The 22,522-nt window shown below is 41.7% G+C and overlaps 1 protein-coding gene across 12 annotated transcripts in view; it reads right to left on the bottom strand.

Annotated features, from left to right (window-relative positions):
• FNBP1 (formin binding protein 1) overlaps positions 1–22,522 on the bottom strand; it is a 159,712-nt gene that overhangs the window by 48,117 nt on the left and 89,073 nt on the right. For all 12 annotated transcript variants that reach the window (XR_012094892.1, XM_037994172.2, XM_008005939.3 and 9 more), the window contains exon 6: positions 21,799–21,903. Coding sequence is in view for 11 of the 12 variants with exons in the window: in XM_037994172.2 (XP_037850100.1) it covers positions 21,799–21,903 (105 nt within the window). In the remaining variant the exon portion in view is untranslated. The remainder of the gene's footprint in view (positions 1–21,798; positions 21,904–22,522) is intronic.

The following is a 22,522-nucleotide window of genomic DNA, read 5'->3' on the forward strand; positions in this document are numbered from 1 at the left end:
AAACCACAGTTACTTTTGCAGCCACCTAATACTTAAAGCAGCAGTGTCCAGAGCTTTTGGAAAGCCACTTTTTCTTTGTTTAAAGGATATAACAAATTATAAATGCCCATTTTTGTCACCAAAAGTTTGGGGAGAGCCATGTGGAATATTTTACAGTATCACTGGTAGCCCAAACAACGTTTTTTGGAACAGCTGCATGTTTAGTATTTAATGTCATCATTATCACAAAAAGAAACCAATCATATGTTAGGCTGGATGGAAAAGGGGGCTCAATCTAGATTTTATTCCCTTTCCTCTAAGAATGTACTATTTTGCCCACAGACAGGATGTCTGTAATCATTATTCAGTGAGTAGCAACACGCAGCAGCTCCTCCTGACTGGCAGATGGGCCTGGCGGCCACCCAGAGGCTAGGGACACAGCAAGAATCCAGCACAGCACCGATCCCAATTCCCTCCTCCCCAAACTACCTGAGCCACGGACCTCATTTTGTGGACAAAATTAAACTTGCCACTTTCACAACCTGGGTTATCTGGCCACCTTTTGTTCTTTTTCCTTCTGCTTAAAAAAAAAAAAAAAAAAAAAAAGTTTGCTGTAGATAATTCAAACTTATAGAATTGTATGGTTTAAGAAATAAAAGTTTCTGCACATTCCAGCTCCTGATAACCACTAGAGGATTGTGACTTTCAGACATGGCCAGGTAAATGAGAATAAGCACTGGTATTTTCATAGCACACAAATGAGGTAGAGGCCACTGGATATTATTTTCTATTTCTAGGTATTTCTGAGAACAGAAAACATAGCAACCTGTTGGAAATCCCTGAAAATCCTTTCATATTTCTCGAGGATTTGTCAATGGTTAAAAATAAAACTAATGGCCAGGTGCGGTGGCTCATGCCTGTAATCCCAACACTTTGGGAAGCTGAGGCAGGGTGGATCACTTGAGGTCAAGAGTTCGAGACCAGCCTGGCCAACATTGTGAAACCCTGTCTCTAGTAAAAAATACAAAAATTAGCCAGGCATGGTGGCACGTGCCTGTAGTCCCAGCTACTTGGGAGGCTGAGGCAGGAGAATCGCTTGAACCTGGGAGGCAGAGGCTGCAGTGAGCCAAGATCATGCCACTGCACTCCAGCCTGGGGGACAGAGTAAGACTCTGTCTCAAGGGGGAAAAAAAAAAAAAAAAAAAAAAAAAAGGAATAAAACGAATTTTACTCTAGTCTTTGACCCAAAAATTCTGCTTCTGAAAATTTATCCTAATGATACAATAACAAAAGATACCCACCAGTGCTGTTTATAATAGTCAATAATTTAAAATAATTTGAAACAAACAAATCATTGGGTAAATATTACATCACACTCTTGATGAGCTACGTATATCCTGTTTTAACAACATAAAGTAATATTTAATAAGATGAAATAAATGTATATATAACTTTCAAGAATTTTTAAAGTTGGCTGGGCTCAGTGGTTCACGCCTGTAATCCCAGCACTTTGGGAGGCCGAGGCGGGCGGATCATGAGGCTAGGAGTTCAAGACCAGCCTGGCCAACATGGTGAAACCCCGTCTCTACTAAAAATACAAAAATTAGCTGGGTGTGGTGGCACATGCTTGTAATCCCAGCTACTCGGGAGGCTGAGGCATGAGAATCGCTTGAATCCAGGAGGTGGAGGTTGCAGTGAGCTGAGATAGCACGCCACTGCACTCCAGCCTGGTGACAGAGTGAGACTCCATCTCAAAAAACAAATTTTTTTAAGTTTATCAGAGTTTGACTTTGACAAATTTATAAGGGCAGCTAAAACACAAAACAGAGAAAAACTTCAAAATAAGTTAACCAAAGAAATATGCTTTATATAACCTAGAAGTGAACCAAATTTAAAAAAAAAAAAAAAGGGCTGGCCGCAGTGGCTCATGCCTGTAATCCTAGCATTTTGTGAGGCTGAGGTGGGCATGTCACTTGAGGCCAGGAGTTTCAGACTAGCCTGGCCAATATGGTGAAACCCCATCTCTACTAAAAAATACAAAAATTAGCTGAGTGTGGTGGTGCATGCCTGTAGTCCCTGCTCCTAGGAGGCTGAGGCAGGAGAATCACTTGAACCTGGGAGGCAGAGGTTGCACTGAGCCGAGATTGCGGCCACTGCACTCCAGCCTGAGCAACAGAGTAAGACTCTGTCTCAAAAAAATAAAAAAAATAATTAATTAAAAAAAAAAAAAAGCTCTGAAAAGCTAATGGAGTAGAAGGGACAATAACGAAGAGATGAAAAAGCTCTTTGTCCGGAGCAAAGTTGTTGTATGATAAATGGCATTGTTTAAATTTCCCAGCAAACTGTTGTATCTAGAATACATTTTCAATTTCAAGACTAAGAATGCGTTTAAAAATTCCTATTCAGATAGAGTGCTGTGAGTTTTTGTTGGAGACTTCCAGACCAGGAGCTTGCCAAAACAATGAGTCTGTCTTTGATAAATTATAAGGGCAGCTAGAATACAAAACAGAGAAAAACTTCAAAATAAGTTAACCAAAGAAATATGCTTGAACTATTCCAGCAATTTCCTGACTTTTTTTTTTTTTTTTTTGAAAACAGTCTTACAACTTTCTAACTCCAGTATTGTAGGCGGAGGGCCACTGAAATAGAATGAGAGAACCCGGAAAGATTGCCAGTGAGACCAGTATCTCGATCCCACATGGCCCATGCACTTGCTAAACAGTTTTAAGAAAAGGTCTTCTGTTTCCCTATGCTCTGGTTGCCTTATTTGAAATATCTATTTACTCAAGGTGAGTGACAATTTCTGCTAAAGGAGAAGAGGCCAATGCTGATATTTCTCATCACGATGTTGGCAAGCCTCCAAGGAAGGCTGGTAGAAATTCAGCACGAGCTTGGAGATCCTGCTAAGATGTAAATGATGGTTTCCAAGACTTGGCCCCCTTTTCCCTCCTGGTTTCTAACGCATGGTCATTGGCAAGAGACTTGAGTTTTTCATTATGGTAGGTTTGAAATTGACTATTATTACTTTTGAGACAGAGTATTGCTCTTATCACCCAGGCTGGAGTGCAGTGGCGTGATCTCGGCTCACTGCAACCTCCACCTCCCAGGTTCAAGCGATTCTCCTGTCTCAGTTTCCCAAGTAGCTGGGCGCGGTGGCTCACACCTATAATCCCAGCACTTTGGGAGGCTAAGGCGGGTGGATCACCTGAGGTCAGGAGTTCGAGACCAGCCTGACCAATACGATGAAATCTGGTCTCTACTAAAAATACAAAAATCAGCTGGGCATGGTGGCATGCACCTGTAATCCCAGCTACTCGGGAGGCCGAGGCAGGAGAATCGCTTGGACCCGGGAGGCAGAGGCTGCAGTGAGCCGAGACTGTGCCACTGCACTCCAGCCTGGGCAACAAGAGCAAGCCTCCATCTCAAAAAAAAAAAAAAAAAAAAAAAATCTTGCACATGTTATCATGTTATTCAGGAATATACTGTCAATGAAGTAAATATGTAAGACTACAAGCCCTTCCTACATTAACCTCAGTGTTAGTTTTGTCTTCTTTCTTTTAGATGGGGAAATAACTAGAGAAACTTCTCGTGACCACAGAAGACCAGGAAGCTTATGTAGGTCTTAAGCTGTGGAGTAGGGGAAGAGTGTCTTCCAAAACACAAAAGCTTCAGCCTGTACTGGTACAGATGGTGCGAGATTCCCCAAGCCAAGAAATTAACATAAACATTAGTTCCAGGTTGTCTGGCAGAAACACCATAAAACCTCACTGGGGGGGACTTCTACAATCCTGTTTTTATAAGATTCCCAGAGAAAAAACAATCTCTGTCAAAGTTAGGCTCACGCAAGAAAGGTAATAATAATATAAATGCACAAGGAAATAAACCACCGTGAGAGCTGATGCGATTGTAAGAAAAATGAATACCATAAGAACCTGAGCTAAAAGAACAATGTGAAAGAAAATGTAAGAACAACAGGCCAGGCACAGCGGCTGACACCTGTAATCCCAGCACTATAGGAGGCTGACATGGGAGGATCACTTGAGGCCAGGAGTTCGAGACCAGCCTAGGTAACACAGTGAGACCCCATTTCTACAAAAAATTTAAAAATAAGCAGGGCATAGTGGTGTACAGCTGTAGTCCTAGCTCCTCCAGAGGTTGAGGTGGGAGGATCACTTGAGCCCGGGAGTTTGAGGCTATAGTGAGCTATGATTGTCACATTGTACTTCAGCCTGGGCTTAGGTGACAGAATAAGACCCTCTCTCAGAAACGACAACAACAATGACAACAAAATAACATTCTGAAGGATTAAGGAAGTAAAAGATGCAACAGGAATCATAAGAAAATAGTAAGATGCTATAAATATAGATCAGATATATCTTCAAAAGAATAAAATGGAACTTCTAGAAATAAAAAACACAGTCGAGGCCGGGCGCGGTGGCGCAAGCCTGTAATCCCAGCACTTTGGGAGGCCGAGACGGGCGGATCACGAGGTCAGGAGATCGAGACCATCCTGGCTAACTAACACGGTGAAACCCCGTCTCTACTAAAAAATACAAAAAACTAGCCGGGCGAGGTGGCGGCGCCTGTAGTCCCAGCTACTCGGGAGGCTGAGGCAGGAGAATGGCGTGAACCCGGGGGGCGGAGTTTGCAGTGAGCCGAGATCGCGCCACTGCACTCCAGCCTGGGCGACAGAGCAAGACTCCGTCTCCAAAAAAAAAAAAAAACACAGTCATTGAAATTTTAAAATTCAATAGATGAGTTAAATAGCAGAATAATTTGAAGAGACTTCATGAAGTAGCTGACAAAGTTACACCATATGTAATATATAGGAAATGAAATCTAAGAAAAAGAAGTTATGAGGCATGCGGAACAGAATGAGAAATTTCACACACATCTAATATGAATCCAAAACCAACAATATTAATAACAACATAATATAGGAAGAGTTAATGTTGGAGAGTTTTCATATATATATATATATATATATATATATATTTTTTTTTTTTTTTTTTTTTTTTGAGATGGAATCTCGCTCTGTCACCCAGGCTGGACCGCAGTGGCATGATCTCGGCTCACTGCAACCTCAACCTCCCGGGTTCAAGCAATTCTGCTGCCTCAGCCTCCCGAGTAGCTGGGACTACAGGCGCACACCACCACACCCAGCTAATTTTTGTATTTTTAGTAGAGATGGGGTTTCACCATGTTGGACAGGATGGTGTCAATCTCTTGACCTTGTGATCTGCCCATCTTGGCCTCCCAAAGTGCTGGGATTACAGGCGTGAGCCACCGCACCGAGTTTTCATATATTTATGAAAGTAACAAATCCTCTAGGAACCCCAAACAGAATAAATTAAAAATAAAAATTCTGTGCTTTGAAACGTCATATTGATGCCATGGAATACCAAAGGGAAATACAAGGTCTTCACAACTACAGGATAAAGTAAAATATCTACAAAAAAAATGCTATTAAATAGAATGTCAAGGCTGGGCGTGGTGGCTCACTACTATAATCCCCACACTTTGGGAGGCCGAGGTGGGTGGATCACCTGAGGTCAGGAGTTCAAGATCAGTCTGGCAAACATGGTGAAACTCTGCTTCTACTAAAAATACAAAAATTAGCCGTGTGTGGTTACCCACGCCTGTAATCCCAGCTACTTGCGAGGCTGAGGCAGGAGAATTGCTTGAACATGGGAGGTGGAGGCTGCAGTGAGCTGAGATTGTGTCATTGCATTGCAGCCTGGGCAACAGAGCTAGACTCCGTCTTAAAGAAAAAAAAGAAATGCTATTAAATAGAATGTCAAATTCCCAAGAAGAACAATTGACAACAATAGACAATGAAATGACATTTTCTTTTTTACTGAGACAGAGTCTCACTCTGTCAACCAGGATAGAGTGTAGTGGTACAATCACAGCCCACTGCAGCCTCAACTTCCCAGGCTCAAGCAATGATCCTGCCTCAGCCTCCTGAGTAAATGGGACGACAGGCACATGCCAGGCTGCCCAGGTGACTTTTCATTTTTTGTAGAGACAAGGTCTTCCTACGTTGCCCAGCCTGGTCTCGAATGCCTGGGCTCAAATGATCCTTTCACCTTGGCCTCCCAAAGTGTTGGAATTACAGGCATAAGCTATCACACCTGGCCTGAATGATATTTTTTAAAAGTTTAGGCTGGGCGCAGTGGCTCATGCCTGTAATCCCAACACTTTGGGAGGCAGAGGCAGGTGGATCACATAAGGTCAGGAGTTCAAGATCCCCCTGGCCGACATGGCAAAACCCCATCTCTACTAAAAATACAAAAATTAGCTGGACATGGTGGTGGGCACCTGTAATTCCAGCTACTTGGGAGGCTGAGGCAGGAGAATCACTTGAACCTGGGAGGCAGAGGTTGTAGTGAGCTAAGATTGCACCACTGCCCTCCAGCCTGGGAGACAGAATGAGACTCTGTCTCAAAAAAAAAAAACAAAAACCAAAAACCAAAACAAAAACCAAAAACCAAAACAAACAAACAAACAAAATGTTTAGAAAAAATAATTGTCAACCTAGAATTCTATATCTAGCTAAACTATCACATTAGAGTGAGGACAAAATAAAGACATTTCAAACAAATAAAGAAAATTTACCAGTCACAAACTCTCATGGAAAAAAATTAAAACAACCCATCTTCCAGGAAGAAGGAAATTTAACTCCAAAAGGAGTGACATGGAAGACGTGACAACACTTGGTCTGCATTATCATACGGCTAACAGCTCTGTAAACGGATGGTGAATAACGGCCGCCTCCTTTACATGTGACTTGGGCTTCCTAGGCCAGTACAGCCCCCTCCTCTCCTTATTGGGTCCTGCTACTAAGGTCCTGTGCTAATAGCTATTTGTCATCTTACCTCAACCCACTAGTTTCACACGTCTATTATCTGCCTAGTTCTGTAGGAAAAAGTGGTGGCTAAGAGTAAGGAGCTTATTTAATACAATCCAGTAGTAAAGCTGAATGGTAAACTGGCAAGAACACTGAACTTGAGGCATAGAAACATGCTTCAGTCTTGGCTGTACCATATCCAGCAGGGCCACTTTAGGCTAATGGTAATTTCACATTTTATAGGTTCACCCTATTTATCTATAAAGGGATATAGGAAACATGGAGAGTACTAAAGGCCCTTTGGAAAATATAAAACACTTTCCAGCATAGGTTTTTTGAGGGGTAGGTTCAATACCATTTTATCGGGGTCACATTCATCCTGCCATTTGGCTTTTTTTTTTTTTTTGAGATTGGGGCCTGGCGGGGGGTCTTACTATGTTGCCCAGATTGGTCTCGAAATCCTGGGGTCAAGTAATCCTCCTGCCTTGGACTCCCAAAATGCTACGATTATAGGCATGAGCCACTGCATCCGGCCCATTTAGCTTTAAATAGCTTTCGCAAACTGTTCTCATCTTACTTCTCCAGTTAGGTCCCACGGGGTCCCCTGTCCTGGTAGGCAGGCCAACACCGGCAACATGCTCCCTCAGTGTCCCGGATGAAGTTGTCTCCACTTCAGCAGCGCTCTCTCTTTTCCATTTCTACATGTCCTCCAGATTCGAGTCCCAATTCTGCTTTCAGGCCTGTCCCAACAACCTACTGTGTGCACAGAGCTTTTTCAGATGCAGAATGCAGGAGCAACTGTTGAGCTGCTAGTGTTTTGCTGAGCAAAGGACCAGGTGATTTCATATATGATGGACCTCATTGATCATTTTAAAAATTTTTTTCCTTTATCTCACTGGCAAGTAGGTAGAGCAATCATTAATTGCTTTTTTTTTTTTTTTTTAATAACTTTTGCTCTCGTTGCCCAGGCTGGAGGGCAGTGGCGAGATCTCGGCTCACTGCAACCTCTGCCTTCCAGCTTCAAGCGATTCTCCTGCCTCAGCCTCCCAAGTAGCTGGGATTACAGGCGCGCACCACCATGCCCAGCTAATTTTTGTACTTTTAGTAGAGATGGGGTTTCGCCATGTTGGCCAGGCTGGTCTTGAACTCCTGACCTCAAATGATCTGCCCAACTTGGCATCCTAAAGTGCTGGGATTAAAGGCGTGAGCCACTGCACCCGGCCTAATTGCTTTTAAACTGCTATCATTCTGATGATCTTCACACAATTTGGCATGCCAGATATCATACTTTACCTTATTCCCCAACTGACTCAAGTTTTCCTTCTCTCTCCATCTCATGCTTCTCTCATCCATCTCTCTCCAGTCTGCTAACTGGGGACCTCATGAAAGGTATCGATTATAGTCCTACTGGTGTTTAGCACTCTTTGTCCAATAAATATTCTTGCTGAATGTCTAGATGCCCAGAATGCCTAGAATGTTAAAAATATGGCTGGGCGCGGTGGCTCATGCCTGTAATCCCAGCACTTTGGGAGGCCGAGGCAGGAGGATCACGAGGTCAAGAGATCAAGACCATCCAGGCCAACGTGGAGAAACCCCGTCTCTACTAAAAATACAAAAATTAGCTAGGCATGGTGGTGTGTGCCTGTAGTCCCAGCTACTTGGGAGGCTGAGAGGCAGGAGAATTGCTTGAACCCGGGAGGCGGAGGTTGCAGTGAGCTGAGATTGTGCCGCTGCACTCCAGCCTGGCAACAGAGCAAAACTCCATCTTAAAAAAAAAAAAAGAAAGGAGATTAAAGGGTAAGAAATGAGGAGGAAGGAGGCAGAAGTAATGCAAGAAGAAGGACACAGGCAAAATAGAGACAGTAATAACTGTGTCAGCCAATTAATTGCAGTTCAAAAACAGGCCACTACACATACATCATACCCACTGAAACCTCACACCTAGCCCTTGAGGTGCATAACCACATCCTTACTTACAGAACAGGAACCAGAGATGAAGTAAGTTGCCACATGTCATGCCATTCGTAAGTGATAGAAACAAGATTTGAACCTACTTCCACGTAATACAAAAATCAGGAACAAGCTCTTAGCCATGGGCTAGGCCACTTACTATCATTAAAAATTAAAATACCTTATTAAATGACTTACCATACAAAAGCCTTTAGAATAGTTCAGGCCACATACTAAGTGCCAAGTGTTGAAGCTAAACACACACACACATATACATACATAAATATATATATATTCAGGGAATTCGTTTCTTCATTTCTAGCTTCAGATCTAGGGTATGAGAATGACACTGCTCTATTGCTATTTTGCACATTAACTTACAGGCTTGTTAATAATTATGCTTTTAGGAATGAATATAAACTCCACAGACATACAGAATAACATACAGAATAACAAACGTGTCTTTCCTAGAATCTTTGATTTGAACATTGATCCACTTATAAAAGGACAGTTACAGCAACCATATCCATTTTTGGTAATACTTATAATAAAATTCTGTAAACTTTTCTCTTGTTTGCAATAAAAAGCATTTGAAACTTTTTTAAGCCTGAAAAGATTAAGCTGCAGTTGCAAAATTTATTTCCTGTATTTATACTAACCACTTCCTCTTTAAAAAAAAAAAAAGGTTTTCTAAATTGTTACAGTGAACAATTCCTTCAGATGACTAGAGTCAGACATTTTAGAAGAAACAGAAACGTGGGGAAGGCACTGAAGATATTAACATGTTCAATAAAGATGTCAACCTAGTACTACAGCAATGGTAACCAAAATATTCAATAGTATAATTCCTTATACGTACAATAACTAAGTGGTCATCGTGCTAGAGACTGTTTCCCCAAATGGTAAAAAATTTAACACTCTGCTACGCAACTGGCTTCACTTAGAATAGAGCCAACTCCATCCTGTCGGCTTCACAGAGCTGGCAACACTGATTCCAACTGAAGAAAACCTAAACTACTACATTTCGTCTGTTTTCTTGAGATAATTATCAAACTGCTCATCATTTAAAGTAAACTCCTTCATTCTTGCTTAAAATTGACACAGATTCCTTTCTACAATTTTATTTTTCTTTTTAAAATATTCTATTATAGAATATATGACACATTAAAAATTACATGTGGCCGGGCACGGTGGGTCACACCTGTAATCCCAGCACTTGGGGAGGCCAAGGCAGGCAGGTCACTTCAGCCCAGAAGTTCGAGACCACTCTGGGCAATGTGGTGAAAGCCCATCTCTACTAAAATTATAAAAAATTAGCCAGGTGTGGTGGCGTACGCCTGTAGTCCCAGCTACTCAGGAGGCTGAGGCACAAGAATCACTTGAACCCAGGAGGTGGAAGTTGCAGTGAGCTGAGATTGCGCCACTGCACTCCAGCCTGAGCAACAGAGTGAGACTCTATTTAAAAAAAAGAAAAAAAAAAAAAAGAAAGAAATGAAATTTTATTTTTTATTATATACGCCACAAAATTCTACTTTAATTCATAAATGACTCAGGATTTCCTATTCTGCTTCACAACAGGAACATCTATATGTAGAATTAAAAAGTTAATCACATTCAAAGTCAAATACTTTGAGAAGTCTGTATACAAAAAATGGAATGCAAACTCCCAAAGAAACTGATACACTGTTGAGTGCTCATGGCCAGGATTTTAATTTAATTTTTAAAACATTTCCTCAAATCGGGTTATATAATAAAATCTCCTAATTAGTCAGAAATAAGGAAACCTCTTGCACTGTATAGAGAGCTCTTCTGGCCATCCAGTACTCAGAATTAATTGCAATGAATTTGAATGCAGAGGCACCATTAACTTTTGGTGGAAAACATCAGCTCATAAATTGAGACTCTAGCAGAAAAAGAACCATACAAGTTAAATGAAACTAGACCGATAAGAAAAGGAAGAAATTGTTACTGGCGTTTAAAAAACATAACTTGAACTTAACAAACAATTTCTGCGGCTGTTTGTAACCACTAACTGCAGGTTCTGTTAGACAATATCCTATTTTGCATTTAGAAATTATGTAAGAGCCAACAGTCACAAGGCAAGGGAGAATTAGAGAAAGGGAATTATTCATTGCCTGACATGGATGAACTCAGTTTAATGCATGCATTTAGAAAACACTGTTCTCTCTGTTCAGAAATATTAGTTCACATTCCACTCATTTTGATAACCTTTTCCTTTTTCATCCCAATACCACACTAAACCCATTGCTGCACTATTGGAACACAAAGATTAGGTGTAGCCTCTCATCCAAGTTTGTATTGCATGGTGTTATTTCAAAGCAGAGTGACAGACAAACCATGATTTTAAAGTCTTTTGTCACCAGAATGCCATTCAAGAGTTGTTTGGGTGGGCAAGTGGGAAAATTCACAATACAGTAAACCAAACATTAGAAAGAAAACAGGCTGGGCGCAGTGGCTCACACCTGTAATCCCAGCACTTTGGGAGGCTAAGGTGAGCGGATCACCTAAGGTCAGGAGATCGAGACCAGCCTGACCAACATGGTGAAATCCCGTCTCTACTAAAATACAAAAAGTAGCCGGGTGTGGTGGCGGGCGCCTGTAATCTTAGCTGTTTGGGAGGCTGAGGCAGGAGAAATGCTTGAACCCAGGAAGCAGAGGTTGCAGTGAGCAGAGATCGCACCATTGCACTCCAGCCTGGGCAACAAGAGTAAAACTCCGTTTCAAAAAAAAAAAAAAAGAAAGAAAAAACAAAAGGCAAGTTCCTCAGTCAAGGATTGTGTGATTATGTGCTGGTATCTATACCCACATACCTTGTCAGCAGATAGTTAGTGAACAACGGGCAAGGGAATGAATGGATACATGCGAATACTTCACGACTTAGGAATTCCACCAATGAGTTACTTTTTTTTTTTTTTTTTTTTTTTTTTTCCCTGAGGTGGAGTTTTGCTCTTGTTGCCCTGGCTGGAGTAAAATGGTGCGATCTTGGCTCACCGCAACCTCCCCCACCCCGGTTCAAGCGATTCTTCCGCCTTGGCCTCCCAAGAAGCTGACATTACAGGCACGCGCCACCACATCTGGCTAATTTTGTATTTTTAATAGAGACGGGGTTTCTCCATTTGGTCAGGCTGGTCTCCAACTCCCAACCTCAGGTAATCTGCCCGCCTCAGCCTCCCAAAGTGCTGGGATTATAGGAGTGAGCCACTGCGCCTGGCTGAGTTACATTTTTTAAAAGATGAGAATAAGACCACGAAGTCAGAATTCTACTAGAATTCCCTTAAATTAAAAAAAAAAAAAAAAAAAAAAAAGCGGGGACAGGTGTGGTAGCTCACAGCTATAATCTCAGCACTTTGTGAAGCTGCGGCAGGAGGATCACTTGAGGCTAGGAGTTCAAGACCAGCCTGGAAACACATAGGGAGACCCTGTCTCTATCAAAAAAAAGAAAAAAATTAGCTGTGCGTGGTGGCATGCCCCTGTGGTCCCATCTACTTGGAGGCTGAGGCAGGAGGATCACTTGAATCCACGAAGTTGAGGCTGCAATAACTTGTGATCACACTACTGCACTCCAGCCTGAGCAACAAAGTGAGAGACCCTGTCTCAACAAACAAACAAACAAAAAAACAAACAGAATACCTATTTTATTTAATTTATCTGTCTATGCTATTGCTAATAAAAAACACCTATTTGGATTTTTTTTTTTACTTTTTTTTTTTTTTTTTTTTGAGATGGACTTCTGCTCTGTCCCCTAGGCTGGAGTGCAGTGGCGAGATCTCGGCTCACGGCAACCTCCCCGTCCCAGGTTCCAGTGACTCTTCTACCTCTGCCTCCTGAGTAACTGGGATTATAGGTATGAGCCACCACACTCAGCTAATTTTTTGTATTTTTTGTATTTTTGTTTTTTTCGAGACAGAGTTTTGCTCTTGTCCCCCAGGCTGGAGTGCAATGGCATGATCTCAGCTCACTGCAACTTCCACCTCCTGGGATTAAGCGATTCTCTTGCCTTAGCCTCCCAAATAGCTGGGATTACAGGCATGTGCCACCATGCCCAGCTAAATTTTGTATTTTTAGTAGAGACAGGGTTTCACCATTTAGCCGGCTGGTCTTGAACTCCTGACCTCAGGTGATCCGCCCACTTCAGCCTCTCAAAGTGCTGGGATTACAGTCATGAGTCACTGTGCCTGGCCCAAAACAGCTGTTTTAAAAGGGTTCAGAAGGATACACCTCAAGGGGTTAAGAGTAATTGCCTCTGAGAAGAATGGCAAAGAATACTTTATCTCGGTGTGTAATTAATTAATTATTTTTTACAATAGTAAGATGCACACGGTATAATTTTCCCATGTTCCTTTGCAGTTTCCCTCTCGATATCCCAAAACAGAGAGTAAGGCTGTCTCGTCCCCCTCGTTGAAAGGGTGGCAGGGGAGTCTGTTTCACCTTCAGCTGAAACACAGGGGTCATGAGCTGCAGGATGACCTATCCCAACATACACTGCTTCTTTCACAAACCCAGATTAACTCATTCCAAATCACTTGAGCTCGTTCAAAGCCTTCAAGTTCAAAACTCTATGATGGCTGCAAAATGTCAAAGAAGAAAAAGAGACTGCATGGTTCCTTGAGTTTTCCCTGCCAACAAACATCGTTCAATTAAGCTGATTTCCTCTCTTCATTTTTTCTCTGAGGAACATGGCATCCTCATGGCATCCAAATCTGCGCTCTTGCCCAGAGATAAAAACTGCTAGTTTTTTCTTATATCTACTTTATAATATAAATTTACTTGTAAACTGGGTGTTTTAAGGATGACACATACCCTCTCATAAGGGAACTACTAAACATCTGGCCACACGTTGGCATCTAACACAATGCAAAAGCGTACCGAAGTCTGAGAGTGGATGTGGACTAATGGAGGTGATTTGAACACGGTGCTGACCAGGCACATTGGCTCACACCTGCAGTCCCAGACTTAGGGAAGCAGAGGTGCGAGGATAGCTTGAGTCCAAGGGTCTGAGACCTGCCTGGGCAACACAGCAAAACGTTGATCACTACAAAAAGTTAAAAACAACAACAACAGTGAATACAGTGCTAATGAAAATGTGGTTTCAATCCATATCTGGGCATTAACTTTCAAAAAGAAAAGAAAATCAGGCTTATACCCAGGATCCTAGGTAGTTTAAAAAATGCACATATGCTTATAGTTCATATCAACTGTATCAAGCACAAGACAAAGTTCACTGGTACAAACAAGGCCTTTGTAAGCACAGGCTTACCGTTCCCAGTGCTGTGTGGCTGGCTGCTAGAAAAAAGGATGATGGGCTGCTTTGAATACAATTAGATAATTTAATCATTTGCGGGAACTGGGGAAGAAACATTTATGTTAGATTCAGAGACTGTCAGAAATCATAATGGGAGATGACATTAAATAATGATAAGAACTGAAACTGCCTCCAGTTGGCTTGACACTGACATAAGCCTTCATAGGCAACAAAGTAAAAAACTGATAGAACAGTCAAAGTACTGGGTGTTTTGGGAAATTACAGTTTTTCAAGTCAAATCCAAAGCAAAATAACTTAAGAATTTCAATGTTTAGACACTGCTGCTCCCTCAGCTTCAACACTTGTGATGCCAAAATTGGGTAATTCATCATATCCTTGGAGAGGACATAAGTGGCACTTTCATAAAAATAGCAAAATGATGCTCCCAGTGTAAGAAAAAATACTAGATCTTTGGAAATATTCAAATAGTTGAGGATAGCAATTTAATCTGGCAGCACAAGTTAAAAGTCCTAAAAGCACCTTTGGATTCAGCAAGTGTACTTTTTAAAAGTTAAAACTGCCTTGGATCTGGCCTCAGGGAGAAAAACAAAGAAAAAAGTCATCCTGGAAATTTCTGAACCACAAAGAGCCAGAATTCAGAACACGTGTGGACTCCAAACCATAAGTTGAAAACTGACAATGTAGCTTGGTAATGAACCCAGGTAATGCCCGCTTCGGGAGAACCCACTTTCAGTCTAGGCCTCCATCACCACAGATAAAGACCCACAAAACACACATTCATAATTACACACAGTCTGCTCTGAACCTCACAGGTTTCTCTGCTATGACTTGCACCTTTTTCTTTTTTCTTTTTTGAGACAGAGTCTTGCTCTGTCACCTAGGCTGGAGAGAAGTGGTGCGATCACTGCTCACTGCAGCCTCAACATCCAGAGCTCAAGCGATCCTCCCACCTCAGCCTCCTAAGTAGCTGGGATTACAGGTGCAAACCACCATGCTCAGCTAATCTTTAATTTTTTTTTTTTTTTTTGAAATGGAGTGTCTCTCTGTCACCCAGGCTAGAGTGCAGTGGTGTGTCGGCTCACTGCAACCTCCACCTCCTGGGTTCAAGAGATTCTTGAGTAGCTGGGATTACAGGCACATGCTACCACGCCTGGCTAATTTTTGTATTTTTTGTAGAGATGAGGTTTCACCATGCTGGCCAGGCTGGTCTCAAACCCCTGACCTCAGGTGATCTGCCTGCCTCAGCCTGCCACAGTGCTGGGATTACATGCATGAGCCACCATGCCCGGTCTAATTTTTTTGATTATTTTGTAGAGACCGGGTCTCTCTTTGTTGTCCAGACTGGTCTTGAACTCCTAGCCTGCAGCACTCCTCCTGCCTCAGCCTCCCAAAGTGCTTGGATGATAGGCATGAACCATCATGCCCAGCTGACTTGTACCTTCTTATATAAATTTTATTTATTTATTTATTTATTTATTTATTTGAGACAGGATCTTGCTATGTCACCCAGGCTGGAGTGCAGTGGTGCAATCTTGGCTCACTGCAACCTCTGCTTCCCAAGCTCAAGTGATCCTCACATTTCACCCTCCAGATTACATACTAGGCTAATTTTTAAAAAAAGTTTTGTAGAGATGAGGTCTCACCATGTTGCCCAGGCTTGTCTCCAACTCCTGGGCTCAAGCGATCCTCCCGCCTTGGCCTCCCAAAGGGCTGGGATTACAGGCATGAGCCACTGCGCCCACCTTTATATGACTTCTTATATGGAGTAATTATCTCAGTATAACCCAGAAGTCTTGCTGGTCTATCTGCAGTTTTACACAGCATATTCATGTTTGGAAGCAATCACAGTGAGCTTTCTTGTAATAGTGAACTTGAACAATATCTTGAAAAGAATGAGAAACAGACTAAGGCTGGGCATGGTGGCTCACACCTATAATCCCAGCACTTTGCGAGGCCGAGGTGGGTGGATTACCTGAGGTCAAGAGTTCGAGACTAGCCTGGCCAACATGGTGAAACCTCATCTCTGCTAAAAACTCAAAAATTAGCCGGGTGTGGTGGCTCATACCTGTAATCTCAGCTGCTCAGGAGACTGAGGCACAAGAATAGCTTGAACCCAGGAGGCGGAGGTGGCAGTGAGTTGAGATTGCACCACTGCACTCCAGCCTGGGCAACAGAGAGAGACTCTATTTCAAAACAAAAACCAAAAACAAAACAAAAAACAGGCCAGGCATGGTGGCTCATGCCTGTAATCCCAGCACTTTGGGAGGCTGGGGTGGGGGGATCACCTGAGGTCAGGGGATCGAGACCAGCCTAGCCAATATGGTGAAATCCCATCTCTACTAAAAATATGAAAATTAGGCAGGTGTGGTGGCGGGCACCTTAATCCCAGCTATTTGGGAGGCTGAGGCAGGGGAATCACTTGAACCCAGGAGGTGGAGGTTGCAGTGAGTGGAGAAGATGCCACTGCACTCCAGCCTGGGTGACAGAGTGAGACTCAAAAAAAAGAAAAAAACAAAAAAAACCCCAGAAACCAGCCATATGCCATTTGCAAAAGACACATCTAAATATGAGGACAAAGAAAAGTATAAAGTCAAAGTATGGGAAAGATCTGCCAGGCAATGTTAACTTAAAGGTATCTGGTTTACATCAGGTAAAATAGACTTTAGGGGATTAAGCTTGACTGGGAAAGAGGGCCACTTTTCATTGATGAAAAATGAAATCACCTGAACATATTACAATTCTAAACTTCATTTGTTTAATAGAATAACTCCATAATAAAACAGTAATAGACAGAAAATCAATAATCCTCCACCATTATCACTGGCAACATCCCATAAATGGTTTTGTGCATCTTTTACATATTAACTCAGTTAATATCCGTATCTATCCTGTTCCTCAGTGTCCCTATTTTATAGACAAGGAAATTAAGACACAAGGATATTGCATATTTTCCTTAGAAAGTGTTAGAACAAGTTGAAAAACAAAATCCTTAATGATAGGAATATTTGGATAAAACAATAAGTTTGGCCTAATAAAAATACTAGAGAATGCCGGGCACAGTGGCTCACACCTGTAATCCCAGCACTTTGGGAGGCCAAGGCGGGTAGATCACAAGGTCAGGAGATCAAGACCATCCTGGCTAACACAGTGAAACCCCGTCTCTACTAAAAATCAAAAAAATTAGCCGGGCATGGTGGCAGGCGCCTGTAGTCCCGGCTACTCGGGAGGCTGAGGAAGGAGAATGGTGTGAACCCGGGAGGCAGAGTTTGCAGTGAGCTGAGATCGCGCCACTGCACTCCAGCCTGGGCGACAGAGCGAGACTGTCTCAAAAACAAAAACAAAAACAAACGAACAAACAAAAAACAAACAAAAAAACTAGAGAATACACATTATTTTCAATCATTTAAAGAATATTTATAAAAACTGACTGTGTACTAGGCTGTAAAACCAATCTCAACAAATAGAGAAGACTCAAACTCATACAGATTTCCCAGGACTATAATGCAATTTAGTTAGAAATCTTGCCAGGCATGGTGGCTCACGCCTATAATCCCAGCACTTTGGGAGGCTGAGTGGGCGGATCATTTGAGGTTAGGAGTTTGAGACCAGCATGGCCAACATGGTAAGACCCTGTCTCCCCTAAAAATACACACAAAAATTTATCCGGATGTGGTGGCGCACATCTGTAATCCCAGGACTAGGGAGGCTGGGGCAGGAGAATTGCTTGAACCGGGGAGGCAGAGGTTGCAGGGAACCGAGATAGTGCCACTGCACTCCAGCCTGGATGATAGAATGAGACTATGTCTCAGAAAAAAAAAAAAAAATTAAAAAATTAAAAAAATAAATAAATGAATAAATAAAAATCTGTAACAAAAGTTGAAATATGCCATGTGTTTGGAAATTTAAAACCATGCCTCTAAATTAATCATAGGTGAGAGATTAAACTGTAAAAGAAAGGACAAATATCTGGAAATGGACATCATTAATAATACCACATACCAAAATATGTGAGAAACAGAGAAAACAGTACTTAAGTGGGAAGTCTATAATCTTAATGTTTATACTGGAAAAGAAGAAAGACTGAAGTAAGCATCTAAAGAAAGAACTTTTTAAAAGGGTAATGGAATAAATCCAAAGGTAATGATAGAAGGAGAAGGAGGGGAATGGGGGTGGTGGGGGAAGAAGTTAAATAAAATAGAAAATAAAAATAGAAAAGGGAGGCGCAACAAAGATGAAATCTGATACTAGTAACAATGATTTTAAGGCTGGGCACAGTGGTTCATGCCCACAATCCTAATACTTTAGGAGGCTGAGGCTTAGGCCAGCCTGGGCAACATAGTGAGATTCCATCTCTACATACAAAAAATAATAATATAATAAAATAAGCATAAATAATTTCTTAAAAAACATGTCCAGAAAAAAAGAAAAAATATTTTAAAAAGTATTAGGAGTAAATAGGGGAGATATAACATATGCAGCAAAAATTAAGGTGAGAACATATTATGGGCAACTTTTTGCCAATAAATTTGAAAATTTATGATGAAACGGATATATTACTACAAAAAGATAACCCACTAGGATTAACCCAGAAGTAGACAATAAAATATGGAATTTTAACTGATTTACGCAAAGTATCATCAAACATTTAAGGGATAGCAAATTTAATTTTATGTCTATTATTTCAGAAAAAAGAGCAAACACTCCAAAACTCATAAGTAATGCAAAGTAGAACAGACAAGAAAGGAAAATTACAGACCAATTTCAACGAATACAGACCATTTCAATGAAAAATCTTAAATAAAATATTAACAAATTCAGCTACACATAAAAACATAATACATCATAATCTAGTTGAATTTGTCCCAGGAACACTAATTTGGCTCAATGTAAAAAAAATTGATTAATGTAATTGACTACGTTAATGAATTAAAGGAAGCAGAACAAATATTTAATGATATTCAATAATAAGTCAAGCTTTAAAAAAAGCTCTTGGCAACACAGGAAAAGGAAAATTGTTTAACCAATAAAGAGTATATTAAAATCATTCTTGGCTAGGCGCAGTGGCTCACGCCTGTAATCCCAGCACTTCGGGAGGCCGAGGCAGGTGGATCACCTGAGGTCAGGAGTTTGAGACCAGCCTGGACAACATGGTGAGACCCCATCTCTACCAACAATACAAAAAATTAGCTGGGTGTGGTGACGCCTGTAATCCCAGCAACTTGGGAGGCTGAAGCAGGAGAATCGCTTGAACCCAGGAGGTGGAAGTTGCAGTGAGCTGAGATTGTGCTATTGCACTCTAGCCTGGGCAACAAGAGTAAAACTTCATCTCAAAAAAAAAAAAAAAAAAAAAAAGAATCATTCTTAATGAAGAACCTTTTGAAGCCCTCTCTTTGCAATCAGAAACAAGCTGAGGAAGTCCACAATGATGACTCAGCAGAACAGAGGGCATAACCAGCAGAGTTAAGATAAGAAAAAATAAACAAAAGGCATGAAGATTGGAAAAGAAATGCAAGTATCATTACTTGCTGCTGCTATGACCATCTCTACAGAAAAAAACAGAACACAAACGAAATGACAGTTTAGAGGCCGAGTGCTTTTTTTTGAGACAGGGTCTGGCTCTGCCATCCAGGCTGGAGTGCAGCAGCAGGACTGTGGTTCACTGCAAACTCTGCCTCCCAGGACCAAGCGATCCTCCCACCTTGGCCTCTGGAGTAGCTGGGGACCACAGACATGGGCCACCATGCCCCACTAATTTTTCTGTATTTTTTGTAGAGGCAGGGTCTCACCATGTTGCCCAGGCTGGACTTGAACTCCTGGACTCAAACAATCTGCTCACCTTGGCCTCCCAAAGTGCTGGGATTACAGGCATGAGCCAACACACCCCACAAAAAAAAAAAAAAAATTACTAATTTAGAGACAGGGTCATTAGCAGGGTGTGGTGGGCTCCTGTAGTCCCAGCTACTCAGGAGGCTGAAGCAGGAGGATCACTTGAGTCCTGAAGGTAGAGGTTGTTGTGAGCTAAGATCACACCACTGTACTCCAGCCTGGGCGACAGAGCAAGACTCCATCTCAAAAAAATAATAAAATTAAAAATAAAAATAAATAAACATAAAAAATAAAATAAAAATAGAGACCGTATCTCACTATCTCTTAAATATATACGTATATACTTCTTTTAGCACACACACACACACACACGTACATATATATATATATATATATGAAAGATACACTGATTTGCCTTACTCAACAAAAAATACCTTTTTAAACTTTGGGCTAATCTAACTGATTTTAATTGAATAACATTTTAAATATTTAACTTTAGCAGCAAATTAATGTCTTTTGGTAAAGTAAGTATCTCCACTTTGAGATCAAATACAGATATTGAGAACACTTCCCTGCCCCTGAGATGGGTCTCGTTACGTTTCCCAGTCTGGACTTGAACTCTTGGGCTCAAGCAATCCTCTTGCTTCAGCCTCCTGAGTAGCTGAGTCTAGGGGTGTGTGCCACAGCACCTGGCAAGAATATGTATTTTAATATATTCAATAATTTTAGAGAAAGACATACTAACACTAATGTATACCTAGTCTTTAAGCAAGGAATTTGGCAGAATTGGGCAAATAATAATTCACACCATTTCCCAACTAAACTCATCTTTAACTGATCTGTCAAAAGCTCAACAACAAATCTATGAAAACTTAGTGCTTTCACCCACATACAGCATGAGGCTGTGAATGCCCAAACAGCCATGGGCATCACGAATGAATCCCTGTTATGTAAAAGCCTAATTTTGTTTACACTGTATTGATGACTTTTATAAAAATAAAATTCAGCTTCTAGGGAAAAAACACATATTGAGGCACAGTGAGAAACAGTATACGTTTTATAATATTTCTAATTGGCAATACAAGTCCATTTAGAGAAAAGCTTTTGGGAGGACTGAAATATGCAAGCCTTCAACGACAACCTCACTGTTATGAACCAGGAGGAATCAATTAGAAGTCAGGCAAGCAGTGAGACTCTCGCTCTAAAGAAACCATTATAAGCAGCCAAGCTCTTCCAGATGGCCCTGTCCTGTCTCCTCCGGCTCTCAAGAAATTGACTTTCTCTTTGAAAAGCCATTAACAGCCACAACCTTCTGGAACATTGTTCCCAGACTGCTCATGGTCTAAGTCTCCACTTTATCGCCCTGGTGACTCAACAGATAAACGCCTCAAATCCTAACACCGAAGATTCCCCACACTTGAGCTTCTGGTCCCCACAAAGGTTGACACAAAACGAAAATGATTCCCCGTGTAGTGCCTTCTGTGGCTACATCAGAAATGGGAACCTGGGGATGGGCAGTTGGTGATGAACACTCACAGGGGAAATGAAAGACACGCTTGAACTTTCCTTTTTCTTTTTTTTTTTGGAGACAGTTTCGCTCTTGTTACTTTTGGAGACAGTTTCGCTCTTGCCACTGGAGTGCAGTGGCGTGATCTTGGCTCACTGCAGCCAACGTCTCCCAGGCTCAAGCGATTCTCCTGCCTCAGCCTCCCTAGTAGCTGCGATTATAGGTGCCTGCCACCGCACTTGGCTAATTTTTGTGTTTTTAGTAGAGATGGGGTTTCACCATCTTGGCCAGGCTGGTCTCGAACTCCTGGCCTCAGATGATCTGCTCACCTCAGCCTCCCAAAGTGCTGGGATTACAGGCGAGAGACACTGTGCCCAGCCCACACTTGAGCTTTCATCTCACCTTTTCAACATCCGCTTTTGTGACATTGATGTCAGCATCCATTTTCTCAAAGTACTGCTGCGCCCTGTCCGCCTCTTTGCAATCGCGTTCAAATCGCCTTTTACTCTAAAATCAGAGGAAAATAATTATGAAACCACAAGAGTTCTACGAGAAGACGTAATTTTATCTACAGCTCCCAAAGAGCATTGTTCTTTTTCTTCTTCTTCTTCTTTTCTTGAGTCAGGGTCTCACTTTGTCACCCAGGCTGCAGTGCAGTGGCACCATCTCGGCTCACCACAGCCTTGACCTTCCCGGCTCAGGTGATCCTCCCACCTCAGCCTCACTAGCTGCTGTGACTACAGGCATGCACCACCACGCCTGGCTAACTTTTGCATTTTTTGTAGAGACTAGGTTTTGTCATGTCGCCCATGCTGGTCTTGAACTTCTGAGCTCAAGCGATCCTCCCGCCTCCGCCTCCCAAATTGCTGGGATTATAGGCGTGAGTCAACGTGTCTGGCCCAAGAACTTCTCTGAATTAATTTTTTTATATGTATAATTTCCAGAAGTTATTTTAAAATCTGCATTTGTTTCCATCAAAATTGTCTAATCTTTATTATTTCCACGTGACTTTTAGAAAAATACTCAACTTGAGCTCTTTTGGCTCAACTTTAGATAATGGTTCTAGAAACAAATGAGAAAAATCTATAAAGGTGTTTCGTTAGTGTCTGTGTGTGCATGTTTTTTA

Source organism: Chlorocebus sabaeus, chromosome 12 (assembly GCF_047675955.1).
Source record: "Chlorocebus sabaeus isolate Y175 chromosome 12, mChlSab1.0.hap1, whole genome shotgun sequence".
Taxonomy (NCBI): Eukaryota; Metazoa; Chordata; class Mammalia; order Primates; family Cercopithecidae; genus Chlorocebus; species Chlorocebus sabaeus.